At 34.8% G+C, this 17,829-nt stretch overlaps 1 protein-coding gene and 1 pseudogene across 4 annotated transcripts; both read left to right on the forward strand.

The window, feature by feature from the left end:
• The first annotated feature begins 313 nt into the window (after positions 1-313).
• On the forward strand, positions 314-1,687 carry LOC102613467 (protein BUD31 homolog 1-like; annotated as a pseudogene).
• Positions 1,688-6,979: 5,292 nt separating this feature from the next.
• On the forward strand, positions 6,980-17,829 carry LOC102613763 (ABC transporter G family member 34). 4 transcript variants are annotated; one of them, XM_006481761.4, is made up of 22 exons: positions 6,980-7,344; positions 8,892-9,070; positions 10,069-10,495; positions 10,597-10,717; positions 10,820-10,908; positions 11,026-11,110; positions 11,213-11,503; positions 11,596-11,686; positions 11,852-12,752; positions 12,937-13,097; positions 13,201-13,304; positions 13,442-13,607; positions 13,748-13,828; positions 14,004-14,140; positions 15,163-15,495; positions 15,592-15,882; positions 15,990-16,073; positions 16,257-16,390; positions 16,498-16,725; positions 16,839-17,010; positions 17,091-17,345; positions 17,452-17,829. In XM_006481761.4, exons 3-22 carry the CDS (start codon positions 10,116-10,118, stop codon positions 17,722-17,724), a joined length of 4,377 nt encoding a protein of 1,458 aa, XP_006481824.1. In that variant the 5' UTR covers positions 6,980-7,344; positions 8,892-9,070; positions 10,069-10,115; the 3' UTR covers positions 17,725-17,829. The 4 variants fall into 4 exon arrangements, with proteins under 4 accessions (XP_006481824.1, XP_052299640.1, XP_052299639.1 ...); XM_052443680.1 differs by lacking the exons at positions 6,980-7,344; positions 8,892-9,070 and adding an exon at positions 9,629-9,992; XM_052443679.1 differs by lacking the exons at positions 6,980-7,344; positions 8,892-9,070 and having other exon boundaries at positions 9,629-10,495.

A 17,829-nucleotide genomic window follows, 5' to 3' on the forward strand; every position in this document is an offset into this window, starting at 1 on the left:
CTATCAAATTTCTTGTTCTCAGAATTTTACGTACTCTCTGCGTCTCTTCAGCATATAGTGTTTTTTTTTTTTCGATAGAATTTAATTTGAGTGAGGTTTTAAATTTACTTTGATATATTATATGTATTTCTGAATCAATTGAAGCCTTAATATGTTGTTCTCAGAAGTCTTACCTTAAAAAAAATTATTGTTTTTCAATAAATGTTTGCTTTATTTTATCCAAGACTTATTGGAAGGCAATAAGGATTTTCTTGGAGAAAAGCGTGGGATTTATATCAATAGTTTTTTTAACATTGTGGCTTTCAGAGCAGGTATAAGAATGCCGAAGGTAAAGACAAACCGTGTCCAAAATCCGGAGGGCTGGGAATTGATCGAACCTACACTTCGTGAATTGCAGGCAAAGATGAGAGAAGGTGGTTTGTCTTCACATTAAGCAAATTTTGCTGAATCTCTATACAATGTGGCAATATGTGAGGTATTGTGGGCTATTTTTAAAATAGCACATCAGAAGAGCCGCTATGTTTTTGACCCTTACTACCGCAGAAGGAAATATCTATGGAGCTATATGAGTTCTGTTTGGATCAAGGCTATGCAGTCCGAAATCTAATTGCAAAAGGGAAACAGGTATGTCCTGTAATCTCTATATGAATTTATGCGCTTGTGGAATTATGTTTTGAGCATTTCTTCAAGCATGGGACCAGCGTAATAGGTCACGTAATTTGTAAGCCATATAACAATCTTGCTTGGTGACAGATTCTAATTTGCAACTCAGTGTGTGTATAAATGTCTAATTTTCTTTCGTTAAGAAAACTATAAAAGAACCTAGCCAATCTCCATGAGATCTATGCTAATTCAATTATACTGAGGAGTGTTCTGATTTGGATTGTGAGCCAAATTTGGAGAAAAAAAGAGAAAGTGGCTTCCTGCAAAATGGATAGAGTATTGGAGGCAGTGGCAGTGGTGTTTGACATAGATCGTATAGTCACAGCATGATGGTATGGAGATTGATTAGGATTTTATCCTTCAAATCCAAATTAGAGCTCTCCTCAGCTTAATCAAAATGACATAGATCTTGTGGATGTTTATTCTCTCTCTCTCTCTGTCCTTAAATAAATAAGACATTTGGCTTAGCATCCCAAAAACTAAGCTTAAACAATATTATGATATTATTTCCATTTTGACATTATTATGGCTGTCTGGAGGAATCTTCAAGAAATGTTGATGGAATTTGAAGCTTAAGTTCCTTTGTTTGTTGAAGAAGTTCCCTGAAATATTGTTTTAATTGTAAACACACTTTTTCTGGTCTGAATTGCAGCCGGGTTATGAACGTTTATGTTGCTTAAGATGCATGCAGCCTCATGATCACAACTTCCAAATGCATGAGTGTGCCGAGTGCCTAAGAACCTGAGGCAGGAGAAGTTTAAAAGAGTGTGTCCATTGCAGTTGTAGAGGCTGTGCAGGTGGAGATTTATCAACTCTTCTGTAACTTTCTTAAACATGAAATGCAATCTGAAAATTATGTGTGATACGGTGACATCATAAGGAGCGAATTGGATATCTTGTGGAATAGTTATGGGGTTTTAGTGTAATTTTAAGGTTTTCACTTCTGCCTAGATACCAGTCTGTACATTAGAAGGAAACTGGGAGCAAAAAATAAAAAATAAATTTAAGGTTCTGCTTTTTACTATTTTCTAGTTCACTTGCAAATTACAGCTAAGAGAAGTTAAAATAATTTGTACAAACCTTAAATTGCAATTGTGAATTTTTTTATTTTTAAGACTTGGAAGTTCCCTCTCATCATTTGGTAAGTTTTTAATGAAAATTAAGCTTTTTGTTTTGACAAAAATAATAAGAACTTAGTAAAAATTCCTGTTGATTTTTTGAAAGTTTCTTTTTAAACACGTTCTTCGTTGGCCCATTTAGTTGTTGATCTGTTGAAAAGACGTTTTAGGGCGTTGATCAAGAGTTGAAGGTGTTTTTGACTTGCATGTTTTCAGAAGCAGTTAAATGAATTTTGAAAGGCCAGTTTTTGGCAAAGCATCTTCCACAATTTTCATAAAGTTTTTTTGGGAAATACTCTGTATATAGGCGGGAAATTAGCGACATATATTCTGATGGTCAACTCGAATGGGGACTAGATCATTATCTATAAACAATAATTGGCTACTATTTTGAGTGATGACTCACTGTTGGTAGAGCTGGCAAAATTTGACACGACTCGATTACCCGACACGAACACGACATAAATAAATGGGTATGGGTCGTCAAATTTAACACAATTATTAAATGGGTTGGGTCTGGGTCGACACGATTTTTTCCCGTGTCGGGTTAGGGTTAAAATTCTTGACCCATTTAACCGATCGATGACCCGATTATATTTTTTATTTTAAAATAATTTACAGGTTCTTGTCATCAAAACTCAAATATCAAAGATGTTTTTCTCTTTTATTTTTATTCTTTAAAAGGATGAATATAAACATAGTATTTTATTTATAAAATTTTAAATACATTTAGAGATTCAATAGTGTAAATGCGTAAAATATTGGTAGACATGTATATTTTATAATATTGATATATAATATTATTTAAATATATATAATTAAACTTCAATAGTGTAAATGTGTAATATTTTAGTAGATATGTATATTTTATAATATTGATAAATTATGTATGTATGTAGGTACGTACGTATGACAGTGTGTAAATATTTGATGTAACTTTTGTTTAATATATAGATATTAAGTGAGTTATTGGATAACCCGATTATTTTTCTGTGTCAAGTTTGAGTCTTAATATTTTGACATGATTATTAAATGAGTTGGGTTTAGGTCAAGCTAAATTTAACACGGCCCGAAACTAACACGACACGAACACGACCTGATGACCCGTTTTGCCAGCTCTAATTGTCGATAAGAAAAGATAAAATAAAAAAAGTGTTTTTACAATTTTTCCTTTATCGAGCAGCGAATAAAGGTTATCTGTAAAATCACGTGACTCTGACTATTTTAACTTTACACTGACTCTGACTACTTTGTCTTTAATGGTGTCTCCTATCAATCCATCATTTCTTCAACAACTTCAGCTATGTCTTCATCCAAAGACTGATGACTCATAGCTGTTGATTCATGTCCTGACGATGGCATGTCATTTATTTCGTCTAGCGCCTCCAAATACTCTTCACGTTTCTGTAGATTATCAACTTTAATTTGTAGTGAAGGAATGAGTAACTCTTCACGGACAAGATGCTTCTGGGCTATGATTGTGTAGTGCTCTGATTGTGCGATGATCCTGTCATGAGTATGTAACCATTCATAAAAGGCTGCCATTTCATGAGTTCTTCTATATATATCCTTTGCGCAGAAATTGGGCCTGTCGTAATAAAATCTTCTTTTGTACTTCTTGGCTACTTCGCAAATGAAAATGACATGGTAGGCTGGTAATATGACACCGGTTTTAGTTTTATTGATTACTTAAGGCCTAGGTGGTATGGAATTAAAATTGATTACTAAGGGTGCTTCGGTGTATATCTTAGAAGTGTTCTTCAAACTTTGAATGCTTGACAAAAGAAAATGATGGCACATGATGGAAATCTGGCCTTGAAACGGATTGGATATACTTCAATTCTTCCGAAAATATCATTACTTAATAGTTTGATAGAAGAAATATAGCTACCATCAATAATCTGACGGTGATATTCAACCGTAATACGAATACTCTGAATAGAACAATAATTTGTTTGAAAACTCATAATTGGATTGAGTTTCCATGTGCAGTACACTGTAAGGATATAACAATACTTCATAAAATCATTCCCCTTACTAGTTAGAGGTTATTATATACCACGACTACTTAGAAGTCGAATCCTCTTAGGTCATGAATGAGATGAAGCCCTTATTTGATATTGAAATAGTTGTTGTATAAAAAAAATTATAACTATAAAATAAATGTAAAATAATTTTTAGATGATAATTTTAATAAAAATAATGAAAATATTTTAAGTTTTTTATCATGCATTTGGTGATTTAAATTTACTTATCTTTCAAGTAATAGTAATTAGTATTTATCAAATATTTTAACGTTATAATTTTTAAGTTACAGATACCTAATTTCAATACTAAACAGGGCCCAAGAGGTGTGTAGTTGTGGACTAAGAATAAATAAAAATTTTATTCTAATTAATCAATTAGAACAAAATTTGGTGGACACAGATTTAAAATTTTATGCGGATGGTAAATGCTCATATTTTTCATTAAAATCTACCTAATGAGACCATATGATAAAAAATCTTACTGTCAAACAAATATGTAGTACGTGGATGATTCTAATGAGACTTGTAATAAAATCACTTTTAAATGTTTTAATTTTCTTCCGTTGTCATGATTTGTCAATTTTAAGACAAAAGTATGAGTATTAAAATTGAATCAGATGAGCGTAAATAAGTGGCATGTTTGTTTCACCTAATATATTTTACGCACTATAAGAAAAAGACTCGAATCAATTTATATGATAATTAACAAGACTTTTAATGTCGTTTTCTTTTCTTCTTTTTTTGAAATTTTCTTTTAAGGTCGCTCTAACTACTTTATTTTGTCTTCCGAACTCATCCTTTAAACAATAATTTTGATAAAAAATAATAATCATATTATAAGTTTTTTATTATATAAATATGAAATTAAAATTAATTTATTTTTTGAATTACAGTTATATATAAGTATTTATCATAATTTAACAATGCCGGTTTCAGTGTGAGTCAACAAAGACGAGCAACGCCGTTCGGGGACCCATAAATGAAAGAAAGCCCCATGCAGACAGCCACGTAAAACAGACTGTGAAATGACAGTACATCTACATAAAATGTGATTATGAGTGACAAAAACCAATCAAAATAACGCCGACGAAAACGATATTTTGAGATAACCAATGAGTAATTAATTGGGTTTATCAAATTCCTGCGCCGAATAAGTTATGTTAGAGATTAATCATACGGCTAGAGTGCAGGGGTGTGAAAAAGTATGAGGAATTTATTAATGTAGATATGTTTCTCCTACGCAGTTAACACTGCCGGAATAATAAATTATGTAATGTTGTGTATACATTATTACAATAATTTAGGGTAAAGAAATTTTAATCAATAAAATTTTTGAATATAATAATATCTTCGGGTTTGGCGAGACCACCATCATACCCTACAGTCCGACCGCTATTACATAATTAAAAAATTAATAAGCTTTAATGGCAACCCATAATTTCAGTCAAAAACTTTCTGTGATAAATAAATAATAAGTTGAAAATAATAGAATAGTGGTACCACTTTGTTGTTTCCTATTTTGTATATATTTTCTGCTTTCTGTTGGTTTCGGTTCGAAAGATGTTTAATCCGCAGCTCACTTTCTTTAGCCCATGGAAAAAGATGCCATTGGCAGTATTCGAAAGAAAAAAGGTGGCAAGGGTTTTGCTTGTTTTGCACGTGTATGTAAAGACTGATGTAGCCAAGTTTCATGTTCTCTTTATTGCTTACTTTGTAGTCAAGTTTCATGTTCTCTTTATTGCTTAGTCGTAATCTAGTGACAATAAAAGAAAGAAAACGACATTATTTCAACAATTGTTTTTTTTTTTTTCCATCTTTTTGCTCATTTTTTTAAATTCCATTAATTAAACAGAAGCATTAAACAAAACTCTAACTCAAGACCTAACTTTGGATAAAGCTATCCATTAACCACTAATTCAAGAGTCGTTGTTGAAATTGTATATAAAATACTTTTAGTCCATGTTTGATTGGAAGAAATAATAGAAGAGGAGAGGAATGAAAAAGAAAACGGAAGAAAAAAATAGGTGAAAAAGAAAGTAAGTATAATTTTCATTATTTAATTTGATATAAAATTCATTTTTTTCGCCTTAATGCTTTCAAATGATGGAATAAAGTAGCAAATTCATTTAAAAAAAAAAAAAAAACTGATTTTAGGATCTGTTATTATTCCTTTCTCGATTCCCATTTTTCGTGGTTGCAAGTATCTTAGAATTGAATACGCATCTGCTTCATTGGAGTCTAGTAAATTGAAATGCATTAATCTCAAGTCACATGGGAGGCCAATAATATCAATATTTGCATTCTCTACGGATTATATTCGTGGACGAGAGCTTTCGAAAAGGAAATGCAGACGCTCATCAGCTCGTGGGGTTGTTTGTTTTCTGATGTAAGAATGATGAGTTTGTACTTTGTAGCTAGCTAGGTCCCTTCTTAATATTTTTTGGCATCCGTACTTCATTTAAGTGGAGATAATTGCAATTATTGAATTTGTTGAAATTGCCTACCGCCACAATTGACATTTAGCTCTGGCTGGAGAAAGTGATTCAAAGATGAAATGCCCATTCACTTGCTTGTTTTCATATTTATTTATCTTTCTAGCTTTCATATATAATCATGGTGTCTTACACTCAAGTCGGTTAATTAAATGTGTACAGGAGTTAAGGATAACTCATACTTCAATTGCTGATTGGTTTAGCCAACGTAGGGTTGACCACTACTTAAACTGCTTAGGCTTTTTTCGGATAAATTCTTCACCATCTATCGTCCATAATGACTTATATGTGAGGATTTGTGGGGAACAAGTCACATTATCGCTTTCTTCGTTAGTTAATGTTATGTGCGTAGCTGTGAATTGAGGCTTTTGATCACCTCTTTTGTGCATTAATCTATTTTCCAATTACTAAATCTTGCCATTATATAAAAGAAAATCAAAACCATTCAAGCATGTGCCCACGCATTTCTATCGTTATCTTAACGAATTAGTAAACGTTTTTCTGTTCAAAATCAGCTGTTAATATTGGTATGGGTTATTAATGACAAAAATATCTCACTTCTTCACAAGAGATTCCCTAATGTTACTATAAAAAGTAATAAATTCATCTCAGTGATTTTAATGCCCTAATTTTATTAGTTATAAATAATTCAAGGTATTAGAAGCTTAATCACGGATTAGTTACAGAGAGTTTGAGATTAGGTTGGGTTGGGTCAATCTGAAATCTGAAAACGAAACCCGACGATCATTTCCAATTCTGCCTACATCACGTGAAAGCACAATCTCACCGATCTTAAATCGGTGCGTTTTCGCCGATTTTCAGTCACGCCGTCGCTTGCGTTTTGTCCTCTTCAAAACCCGACCGGTAACCGTTACCAAAAGCAGCCAAATCACTGTCGATTTTGCTTAACACATCTGCGTCAGAGCACAACACCGCCATTGTTGGATTCAAATCACGCTTAACACACCGCCCATTGGAGCACAACACCGCCATCGTTGGATTCATCCCGACCACCGTTGGTTGATTTCTAGTTATCATTGACCGGTGAGGATATTTTGGTGTCGTTAGACTTCAAGGGTAATTCTGTAATTTATGACTTTGAGGATATCTTAGTAATATATGAATTCAAGAGTACCTTGGTAATTTATGATTAGGACTTGATAATATTCATTAATGTTGCACGTGGATGTCAAGAATTAGACTTCTAAATGAATCAAAATAAAAAAAATTGTATATATTTGACATGTTTTTTTTTTTATATATGTGCAGATATGCATTTTATATGATCTTGACCTTGTGTTTATGTGATGCGTAGTTATTTGCTAAGCGTAATCATATACATGGCATAAATATGTGTGAAAGTTCGTTGGCATAAGCATATGTGTGAAAGTTCATTGGCATAAACATGAACATGCGAAGCTTTAATAAAAAACATGTTTATTAATTGCATTTGTAATTTTATGATTTATATGTGAACTTTGTTATCATACTAATTGTTACGAGAGTTTGCATTGCATTAGGGGCCACCTCTTAAAGTTATGTGGGTGACACCTCTTGAGACTATGCGGGGTCAACTTTCGAAAGTTAATGTACCGCAAAATGCTACACATAGTACAAAGTGACATATGCGTGACATGTATTTTATTGAAAGAAAATGTGAAAGTTTAAAAGTGACAAAAAAAGATTTTGATAAATTTATTTTACATTGTTTTCAAAAGATCATGACATATCATCTGCAAAGTGCCACACATTGATTTAAAAACTAGTTTGTTTACTAAGCTTTGTACTCATTATGGTTTATTGTGATTCAGTTTTCAGAGGTCAGGATTAATTCCTAATGAGTGAGAATAATGATTTGAATTGAGAATGATAAATGGTTTGACAAAATTCTTTAATATTCATTTGTTGTGTAATAGTTGTATTCGAGAATTGAATTTTGATCGATTATAAAAGGTCGTTTAAGGTTTATATGTGGGTTGTGGTTAGATTTGCTCATAGGATTCGGACTCGGTGTTACAGTAATACTAAATGGGTCATTAATGGAAAAGAAAAATGTCATTGGAACACCACATATGGTATTGTAAAAAAACAAGAACACTGTACACGAATAATGTGTTCTTTTAACTTGTTTTGTATACTATATAGTTACCGTGTAGTAAACAGTAACACTTTTGATGTCGCTTTGGTTCAAATATTAGTATGGGTTATTAATGGCAAATAGATCGCACTTCTTTAGAAGAGATTCTTAAAAGTCAGTGTAAGAGTCCGTTTGGAAATGTGGTGAGGTAGATGGGCTGCCAAAGCCCAACTACTAAGGTGTTTGGTAACACTTGTAATTGGGCTTTGACAGCTTAGTAAAAATTTTTTTTTAACTTCTACTCCACATCTATAGTTTTTACTCAACAACAGCTGCAACTTAAAAGTTACAACACCTCACTCCCAAACACACTCTAAAAAGGAAGAAACTGCTGTTCAAGCACGTTTACGTAAGCAACGTTTAAGCTTTTCTGACCCAAGTAATTTAATTTAAAATTATTGCGATATTTTATGCATGGAATCTGATTTTGTTTGCCTCAACGAACTTTCACCAGGGAAAAACTTGTCACGCATGCCGTTGCACACTGAAAGGTCTTTTATGCATCCCCCCAACCGTCAGAAAATGCCCATATCATAATATCATATAATCGACAATAACTTCCTCGTCCCGCTTATGCCACCGATGCCGACGTGAATGTGAGATGTGGGCACGGCTGACTGTTCCACAAATAAGGTGATAAAATCCTCCAACTTACCGAAACTCAAAAGTCAAAAATATCATGTGGTTTACACTTTTAAAAGTTTCGATAACAGAATTGACAGTCTTTCTAGAAGGCAAACAAAATATCTCCATCATCCCAAGTTTACAGCTAATTTTTAGTTAAGCTCAATGACATGTTTGCAATTTTTTACGCACAAATCAAATTTATATTTTTAATAACGTGTCATTAATCAATCACTGCCATGCATTATAAAAATTTTATATCTTAACATTATAGGCATGTCGTTATGCTTTAATCATCGACCGGATACTGCCATGCTAAAACATTTTTCTACTAAAGCACCCTTGCTGAAACTAATAATCTAATTATTGGTCATGACTTAGTTACTATTATTTCTTTTATTAAAGTCACACTATTAATGGAAAATTGGAATCTGATGATGCGACGATTAACTTTCATAGTCTTCATAACAAATACCGTTTATAAATAATTAAGTGAGCAATTATTTAATATATGATGTAAAAAGAATTGAGATCAAAGCTATATTATCATATTTTTACAAGCTCATATATACGTCAGCGCTTACCTTCACATGATTCATGAACTCTCAGGAAATCGATTGTAAACTTTCAGACTGTTGGCCGACACTTGTTTAGTCAGACCAGTAGTGCAGTCCGAAAGTTTTGGATCTGATTAAAATTTGGTTTGAAAGTTTTGCATCTGAAACAACCCCCCGGTTCTTGATTTTTATTTATAAAAGTGAGGTATTTGAAAAAAAAAGATAAAATAAAAGAAAATACGATACCGAAAACATTAAATACTAGAACGTTGGCTGGCTGGGGGTTATGAGCCGCATGTAGTTAATAAGGAGATGGGCTCTGCAACGTAACTAAAATAACAATCACATCAACAGAATTTAAAAAATATATATATGTATGCATAAAATAATTCATTTTTTTTTATTTTTCATTTTATCAACTTCCTTATATAACCACATCTGTTCTCTCAGTTTGATGATTATGTAGAGACTAGTGAACAGGCGAAGCTCTGAGCAGTATGGCACTTCCTATAACGGGTGGGGACGATATAGTAAGATCGTTGAGTATGGGGTCGTCGGCGGGGAACCGGAGTGGGAGAGCGTCGTCGAGTTTCCGGGAAGTGTGGAAGAGCTCATCAAATGCGTTTAGTAGGAGCCAACGGGACGATGACGATGAAGAGGAGTTACGGTGGGCGGCAATCGAACGGCTACCGACGTACGATCGGTTAAGGAGAGGGATGCTGAGCCAACTTGGTGATGACGGCAAAGTGGTAAGACGTGAAGTTAATGTTAAAAAACTTGGCATGCAAGATAGGAAGCAGTTGAGGGAAAGTATTTTGAAACTTGTTGAAGAGGATAATGACAAGTTTCTTAGGAAACTTAGAGAGCGAATTGATAGGTAAAACAAATAAGCAAATATGTTAGCATCTAATTTTTTTTTTTTTTTTTCACTTGATTTAATGGTTAATTTTCTTATGATTTTAATAACATTCGGAACAGAGTGGGTATTGATATTCCTAAGATTGAAATTCGATATGAGCATTTAAACGTTCAAGGAGAAGTGCATATTGGAAGCAGAGCAATTCCTACTTTGCCTAATGCGGTCATTAACATTGCAGAGGTTCCTTATTATTGATATTATATTGGTGTTGTTGCATTTTGTATTTTCTTTTTCTTCCAATGAACTGGCACGTTTACACTTTTGATTCATGATGGACCGCAGAATGTTCTGGGATCGCTTCGGATTCTTCCATCGAAGAAAAGAAAAATTCAGATTCTTAAAGATGTTAGCGGGCTTGTTAAACCTTCGAGGTATTTTTTCATGAAATTGCCAAAATTGTTTTCTCTGTTTCAATTCCAGAGGAAGCAATGATTATTTGCTGTTTAACAAAGAAGTAGCAGTCGATAACTGGAAATGGAAAATTTCAGGATGACACTTCTTCTTGGTCCTCCGGGTGCTGGGAAAACAACATTGCTGATGGCACTTGCAGGGAAGCTCGATGATGATTTGAAGGTTGGTTTCTTTGGCCCACTATTTTGCAAGTACTGTTAGTGTATTTATTTATTTATTAATCAAAAAAGCCAGTTTTGTGATCAATTGGAGTACTCTTGACAGTTAACTGGGAAAATCAAATACTGTGGCCATGAATTCAAAGAGTTTGTCCCTCAGAGGACATGTGCTTACATTAGTCAGAATGATCTTCACTTTGGAGAGATGACGGTGAGAGAGACGATGGATTTCTCAGGGCGATGTTTGGGAGTCGGCACAAGATATGAAATGCTGGCAGAAATTTCTAGACGTGAGAAAGAAGCAGGAATTAAACCAGATCCTGAAATTGATGCATACATGAAAGCCACGGCTTTGGCAGGCCAAAAAACTAGTTTGGCTACAGATTATGTTCTCAAGGTTTGCTCCTTCTCTGTTTCAAGTTTGTTTGTCCACTTAAGTTGCCTGTTTGTAGATCGGTTCTAGGTCTTGACATTTAGAAATCTTAACAGCTACTGGGCTTGGATATATGCGCTGATACAATGGTTGGTGATCAAATGAGAAGGGGTGTTTCTGGTGGACAGAAAAAGCGTGTTACTACTGGTATGTTTCAAGGGACAAGCATTTCTAACTGTAAACTGCAAGTATAGACATCAATTGTAACATCAGTTACAATCAGATATTGCGATTTTTTCACATGGCTTGTAGATCAGCATTTATGATTGTACACTGCAAGCATTAACATTTAATATTTGTAAATGAGTACAGGAGAGATGTTGGTAGGGCCGGCCAAGGTTCTGTTAATGGATGAAATCTCAACTGGACTGGATAGTTCCACCACTTTTCAAATTTGCAAGTACATGAAACAAATGGTTCATGTCCTCGAAATAACCACGATCGTTTCTCTTCTACAACCAGCACCAGAGGCTTACGATCTCTTTGATAATATTATCCTTCTTTCGGAAGGTCAAATTGTCTATCAGGGTCCGCGTGAAAAGGTTCTCGAATTCTTTGAGTACATGGGTTTCAAATGCCCTGACAGAAAAGGAGTTGCTGATTTTCTGCAAGAAGTAACTTCCAAGAAAGACCAAGAACAATATTGGTTCAGGAAGGACCAACCTTACAGATATATATCAGTTTCTGATTTCGTGCAGGGCTTCAGTTCTTTCCACGTAGGCCAACAGCTTGCAAATGATCTTGCAATTCCTTACGATAAGTCCAGAACCCATCCAGCTGCATTGGTGAAAAATAAGTACGGTATTTCGAATATGGATTTGTTCAGGGCATGCTTCGGAAGGGAGTGGCTATTGATGAAGCGTAATTCTTTTGTGTATATTTTCAAGACGAGCCAGATAACGATCATGTCACTAATTGCCCTGACTGTGTTCTTTAGAACAGAAATGCCAGTCGGCAATGTGGCTGATGGAGCAAAGTTTTATGGAGCACTGTTCTTCAGTCTGATTAATGTGATGTTTAATGGATTGGCAGAATTGGCATTTACTGTTTTCAGGCTTCCTGTCTTCTTTAAGCAAAGGGATCACTTGTTCTATCCTCCGTGGGCTTATGCTTTACCTATATTTGTTCTCAGAATCCCCTTGTCTATATTGGAATCAGCAATATGGGTCTGTCTGACATACTATACAATTGGTTTTGCTCCAGCTGCAAGCAGGTAAATTAGTAAAGACTTTCCAATTTACTGAAATAATTTTATGCTACATGTTGTTAGCTGGAAAACTGGATTTTGAATTTCTAATTTTTCATTTTGTGACCTGGATCAATGCTACTACAGTTACTATAGTTTCTTTCTCTGACAAATATTTTATCTTTTCCTTTTCCTTTCTTTTTTTAATTAGGTTGTTCCGACAGTACTTGGCATTCTTTGCTGTAAATTCAATGGCTCTGTCCCTCTTTCGGTTCATTGGGAGTATAGGAAGAACTGAAGTTGTTGCAAACACACTGGGTACATTCACGCTACTGCTGGTTTTTGTGCTTGGAGGATTTGTCATTGCCAAAGGTAAGTGGTTGATTGCATTCTACAATTACTTTATTCTTGTTGTAACAGCAAGCTGTCCATAAATCCAGTCTGATAAAAAATTCTTATCCTTTTGTGCCTGCAGATGACATTGAGCCATTTATGATATGGGGCTACTATGTTTCTCCTATGATGTATGGACAGAATGCCATAGTTATTAATGAGTTCCTTGATGAAAGATGGAGTAAGGTAAGATGCTCTAAATATGGCTTGATTATCTTTTCTTGTGATTCAGAAAAATGCATATGCACACATATAATCTACCATCTCTTATTTTCCTGGCCACGATTCATCAGTAAAACCTTATTAGTTCGGATATGTCGCAGCCGGTTTCAGACCCCAAAATTCATGAACCTACAGTTGGGAAATTACTTCTAAAGTCTAGGGGATTCTTCACTGTAAATTATTGGTACTGGATTTGCATTGGAGCATTATTTGGGTTTACCATTCTCTTCAACATTCTATTTATTGCAGCAATACAATTTTTGAATCGTAAGTCTTCCTCTCATTTTAGTTCAGGATTTTTACTCACCCACACATACACATATATGGAAAAGAGTTTCAATGCTGATAAACACTTTTTTATTTTTTTGGGAACAATCAACACTTATAATTTGAAAAATCAACTTCAGCTCTTGGCAAAGCAAAACCAACTGTTATAGAGGAAGATGGAGACAAGAAGAAGAAAGCTTCTGGACAACCGGGAACAGAAGGTTTATCCCTTAGCATTGTTCTCTTTTCCCTTAGTTGTGCCGGTAACCGTGTTATGTAGAGGTCATAGATGGGGGGCGGTGGCAGTCCTTTTGGCTGAGAGATATTACATAAACTTTTATAGCCCCATTGACATTTTATTCTTCCAGATGCCTGAACTTTTTGAGAAAATTGCAGATACTGACATGTCAGTAAGAAGTTCATCCGAAAATGTTGGTACAACTGGGCATGGACCTAAAAAAGGAATGGTTTTGCCGTTTCAACCCCTTTCACTTGCATTCCACCATGTGAACTACTCTGTGGATATGCCTGCTGTAAGTTATCCATCCTTAAGGATTTAATTAGTCGAGTTTGTGCTAGCCGTTTTGTTTTAGATTTTGTGAACATTCACTAACAAAATATTATTTTAATCAAATGGAAAACTAAGAACTTAGGTAGCGTTTACTTTTTGGATTGGATTGGGAATCCTGAGGAGTGTGAATTCTAGGATTGGGAGTGTGGAGTGGGAGTGAGAGTAGGTTGTTTACTTACACTGGAATAGAAGCATGGATTAGAGATCAGAATCCAATTTATGTGTTTACTTTGTCTTGGATTGGGAGTAAATAGTTTCAAATTACAATTTTATCCTTATTTAAAGAATTATATTTTTTAATTACAAAACTAATAAAAAATATATTTAATGAATAATATTTATTTTATTATATTTGTAAATTTATTATAATTATTAATATTCTTAATTATGAACAATAAATTATTAATTTTAATACAAAATGAAACCTTATTTTATTTTATTTAATATAATTATATTAAATTTATTATTATATAAAATAATAATATAATATTATTTAGTACAAAATTAATATTTTCTTATAATAAACTATTTATTATTATTAATATTAAATAAATATAGTACTATTATTTTTAAAATAAATATAATAATATTATATTTATTAATTCTCTATTAATATAATAATATTATTTTAAAATAATTTTAACTTAGAATGAATGCAAATTATTATTTAGTTAAATATAATATTATTATTCAAATAAATATAATAATTTTTATTTTATTAATTATAAAATATTAAATTAAATTAAATTAAAAAAAATAAAAGGATAAAAAAGGGAGAGGTGGGAGTGGATTCCCACTCCCACTCTCCACTCCAAAAATGGGTGGGATCCACGGAGTGGGACTCCCACTCCCTTCTCATTTAGAGGAAGTAAACGCTGGAGTGGGAGGAATCCACACTACTCACTCCCACTCCAGCAAGTAAACACAGCGTCATACTGCTTTGATGCTTATGAGCAAATATTGAGATTTGGTTTCGGTTACCAGGAAATGAAGGCTCAAGGAATTGAAGAAGATCGTCTTCAACTACTACGTGATGTTAGTGGTGTATTCAGACCAGGGGTATTGACTGCACTGATGGGTGTAAGTGGTGCAGGGAAGACAACTCTGATGGATGTATTGGCCGGAAGGAAGACCGGAGGATACACTGAAGGAGACATTAGCATTTCTGGTTACCCCAAGAACCAAGCAACATTTGCTCGTGTAAGCGGTTATTGTGAACAGAATGACATTCATTCACCACATGTCACTGTTTATGAGTCTCTCCTATTCTCTGCCTGGCTTCGTCTTTCTTCAGACATCGATTCAAAAACACGAAAGGTAGTCACTTCTATTCTAGTTTGACTTATTTTTAACTTCAATTGAATATTTCCCTCCTTATTGGCTTATTGAACATTATCCTTCATGTGCTCACAGATGTTTGTCGATGAAGTTATGGACTTGGTTGAGCTCGAACCATTGACGAATGCTATGGTTGGCCTTCCAGGAGTAGATGGTCTTTCTACAGAACAAAGGAAAAGGTTAACAATAGCTGTAGAATTGGTTGCTAACCCCTCTATAATATTCATGGATGAGCCAACATCTGGCCTTGACGCTAGAGCTGCTGCCATTGTCATGCGTACTGTGAGAAATACAGTTGATACAGGGAGAACTGTTGTGTGCACCATACACCAGCCAAGCATAGATATTTTTGAAGCATTTGATGAGGTATCCCTTGTCTCAGTTTTTACTCAGTTTATTTAGAACTTCTCTATTTCATGTTCAGCCATTGATTTGTGCTGCACGCATCCAACATAGTAGTGTGCTTGTTGCAGCTATTGTTGATGAAAAGAGGAGGGCAAGTCATATATGCTGGCCCACTTGGTCGCCAGTCTCAGAAGCTCGTAGAATATTTTGAGGTGAGCATCTTTATTTCTTTTTCCTGTTTATTCTATGTAGCATCAAACCCTTAAACAATTAACTGAACCATTGTATCTCACCTTCCCACATGCATTTTTCATCTTAATTCTTCAAATTCCTTCTGAATTGTTACTCTGGAATGCATTGTGACAAACTTATGTGTACTGCAAAACCTACTACAGGCTGTCCCCGGGGTTCCCAGAATTACGAATGGATACAATCCAGCTACATGGATGCTCGAGATCAGTACTCCTACGGCTGAGGCTCAATTGAATGTTGATTTTGCGGATATTTATGTCAGATCCTCTCTTTATCAGTAAGTTTGAATAGGAAGTAACCTTTGGCTTTTTAATTCATTTTTTAACCATATTGACTAGGATTCTAAGTACAGTTTAAAAATAATTTACTTCTTAAAACTTCCAGGAGGAACGAAGAACTTATCAAAGAGCTTAGTACTCCAGCACCAGGCTCCAGTGACCTCTACTTCCCAACCCAATACTCTCAACCCTTCCTTATTCAATGCAAGGCTTGCTTCTGGAAGCAGCGTCAGTCTTATTGGAGAGACCCTCAGTATAATGCTTTGCGTTTCGCTGTGACAATAGTCGTTGGTCTTCTGTTTGGTCTTATCTTCTGGGACAAAGGACAGAAGACGTGAGTATTTACATCCATATTTGCATATAGTTTCAGTTGAGTTGGTTCAATTATCGTAAGTGAATTCTGTAAGAACGTGTACTGTGCTGTGGTAATTTTCCCTTATTTAACAGAAAGAAGCAACAAGATCTTCAGAATCTTTTCGGAGCTTTGTACTGTGCTGTGTTTTTCCTTGGATCCACCAATGCAAACTCAGTAATGTCCGTAGTCTCCACGGAGAGAACAGTTTTCTACCGCGAAAGAGCTGCTGGAATGTACTCTACACTAGCTTACGCTTTTTCGCAGGCAAGTGGTCTATCCAGATCAGGGACTTGGAATTTTCAGTTAATCATTTAGTACTAAGGGTCTGCCCCTGATTTTTTCAGGTGCTTATAGAGTTGATATATGTGGCATTTCAAACTGTCGTGTATGTTCTGATCCTATACTCCATGATGGGATTTGCGTGGAAAGCAAAAAGATTCTTCTGGTTCTTGTACATGGTAATGATGTCCTTTATGCAATTCACATTGTATGGGATGATGATTGTCGCACTGACTCCAGCTCCGCAAATTGGTGCCATACTTTCCGGATTCTTCCTCTCCCTGTGGAATTTGTTCTCTGGTTTTCTCATTCCTCGCGTGGTACGTGGCCTTAAACTTTAGAGTACTTACTTCACATATGTTCAATTCACATATTCACATCCATACATTCTTAATGCATCAACTTAAAAATGATCCTGCATTGCAGCAAATCCCAATTTGGTGGAGGTGGTACTACTGGCTCTCTCCCGTTGCTTGGACACTCTATGGCCTTGTTACAAGTCAAGTTGGTGACATAGAAGGCAACGTGGAAATTCCGGGAAGCACCGCTACGATGACAGTGAAGCAGCTTCTAAAAGATAGTTTCGGGTTCAAGTATGACTTCCTTCCGGTTGTTGCTGTAGTCAAACTTGTCTGGCTTCTCGCCTTCGTCTTTGTGTTTACCCTTGCCATCACCTTAATTAACTTCCAGAGGAGATAAATAGCTCGAAAATCTCCAACATATGGTAGGAAATGTTTGATGTAATTGTTAGTCATGAATGAGGCGAGGGGAATAAAAGGTTGTTACCACTTTGCGCATTCTTTA

The sequence above is a fragment of the Citrus sinensis genome, chromosome 6, assembly GCF_022201045.2.
Source record: "Citrus sinensis cultivar Valencia sweet orange chromosome 6, DVS_A1.0, whole genome shotgun sequence".
In the NCBI taxonomy this organism is placed as follows: Eukaryota; Viridiplantae; Streptophyta; class Magnoliopsida; order Sapindales; family Rutaceae; genus Citrus; species Citrus sinensis.

Coding starts and splice junctions, on each gene's coding strand:
- LOC102613763 (XM_006481761.4), top strand. CDS start 10,116: ATGGCACTTCCTATAACGGGTGGGGACGATATAGTAAGATCGTTGAGT. Junction 13,305..13,441: donor TTGATGAAAGATGGAGTAAG/GTAAGATGCTCT, acceptor GATATGTCGCAG/CCGGTTTCAGACCCCAAAAT. Junction 13,829..14,003: donor TGGACAACCGGGAACAGAAG/GTTTATCCCTTA, acceptor AGAAAATTGCAG/ATACTGACATGTCAGTAAGA.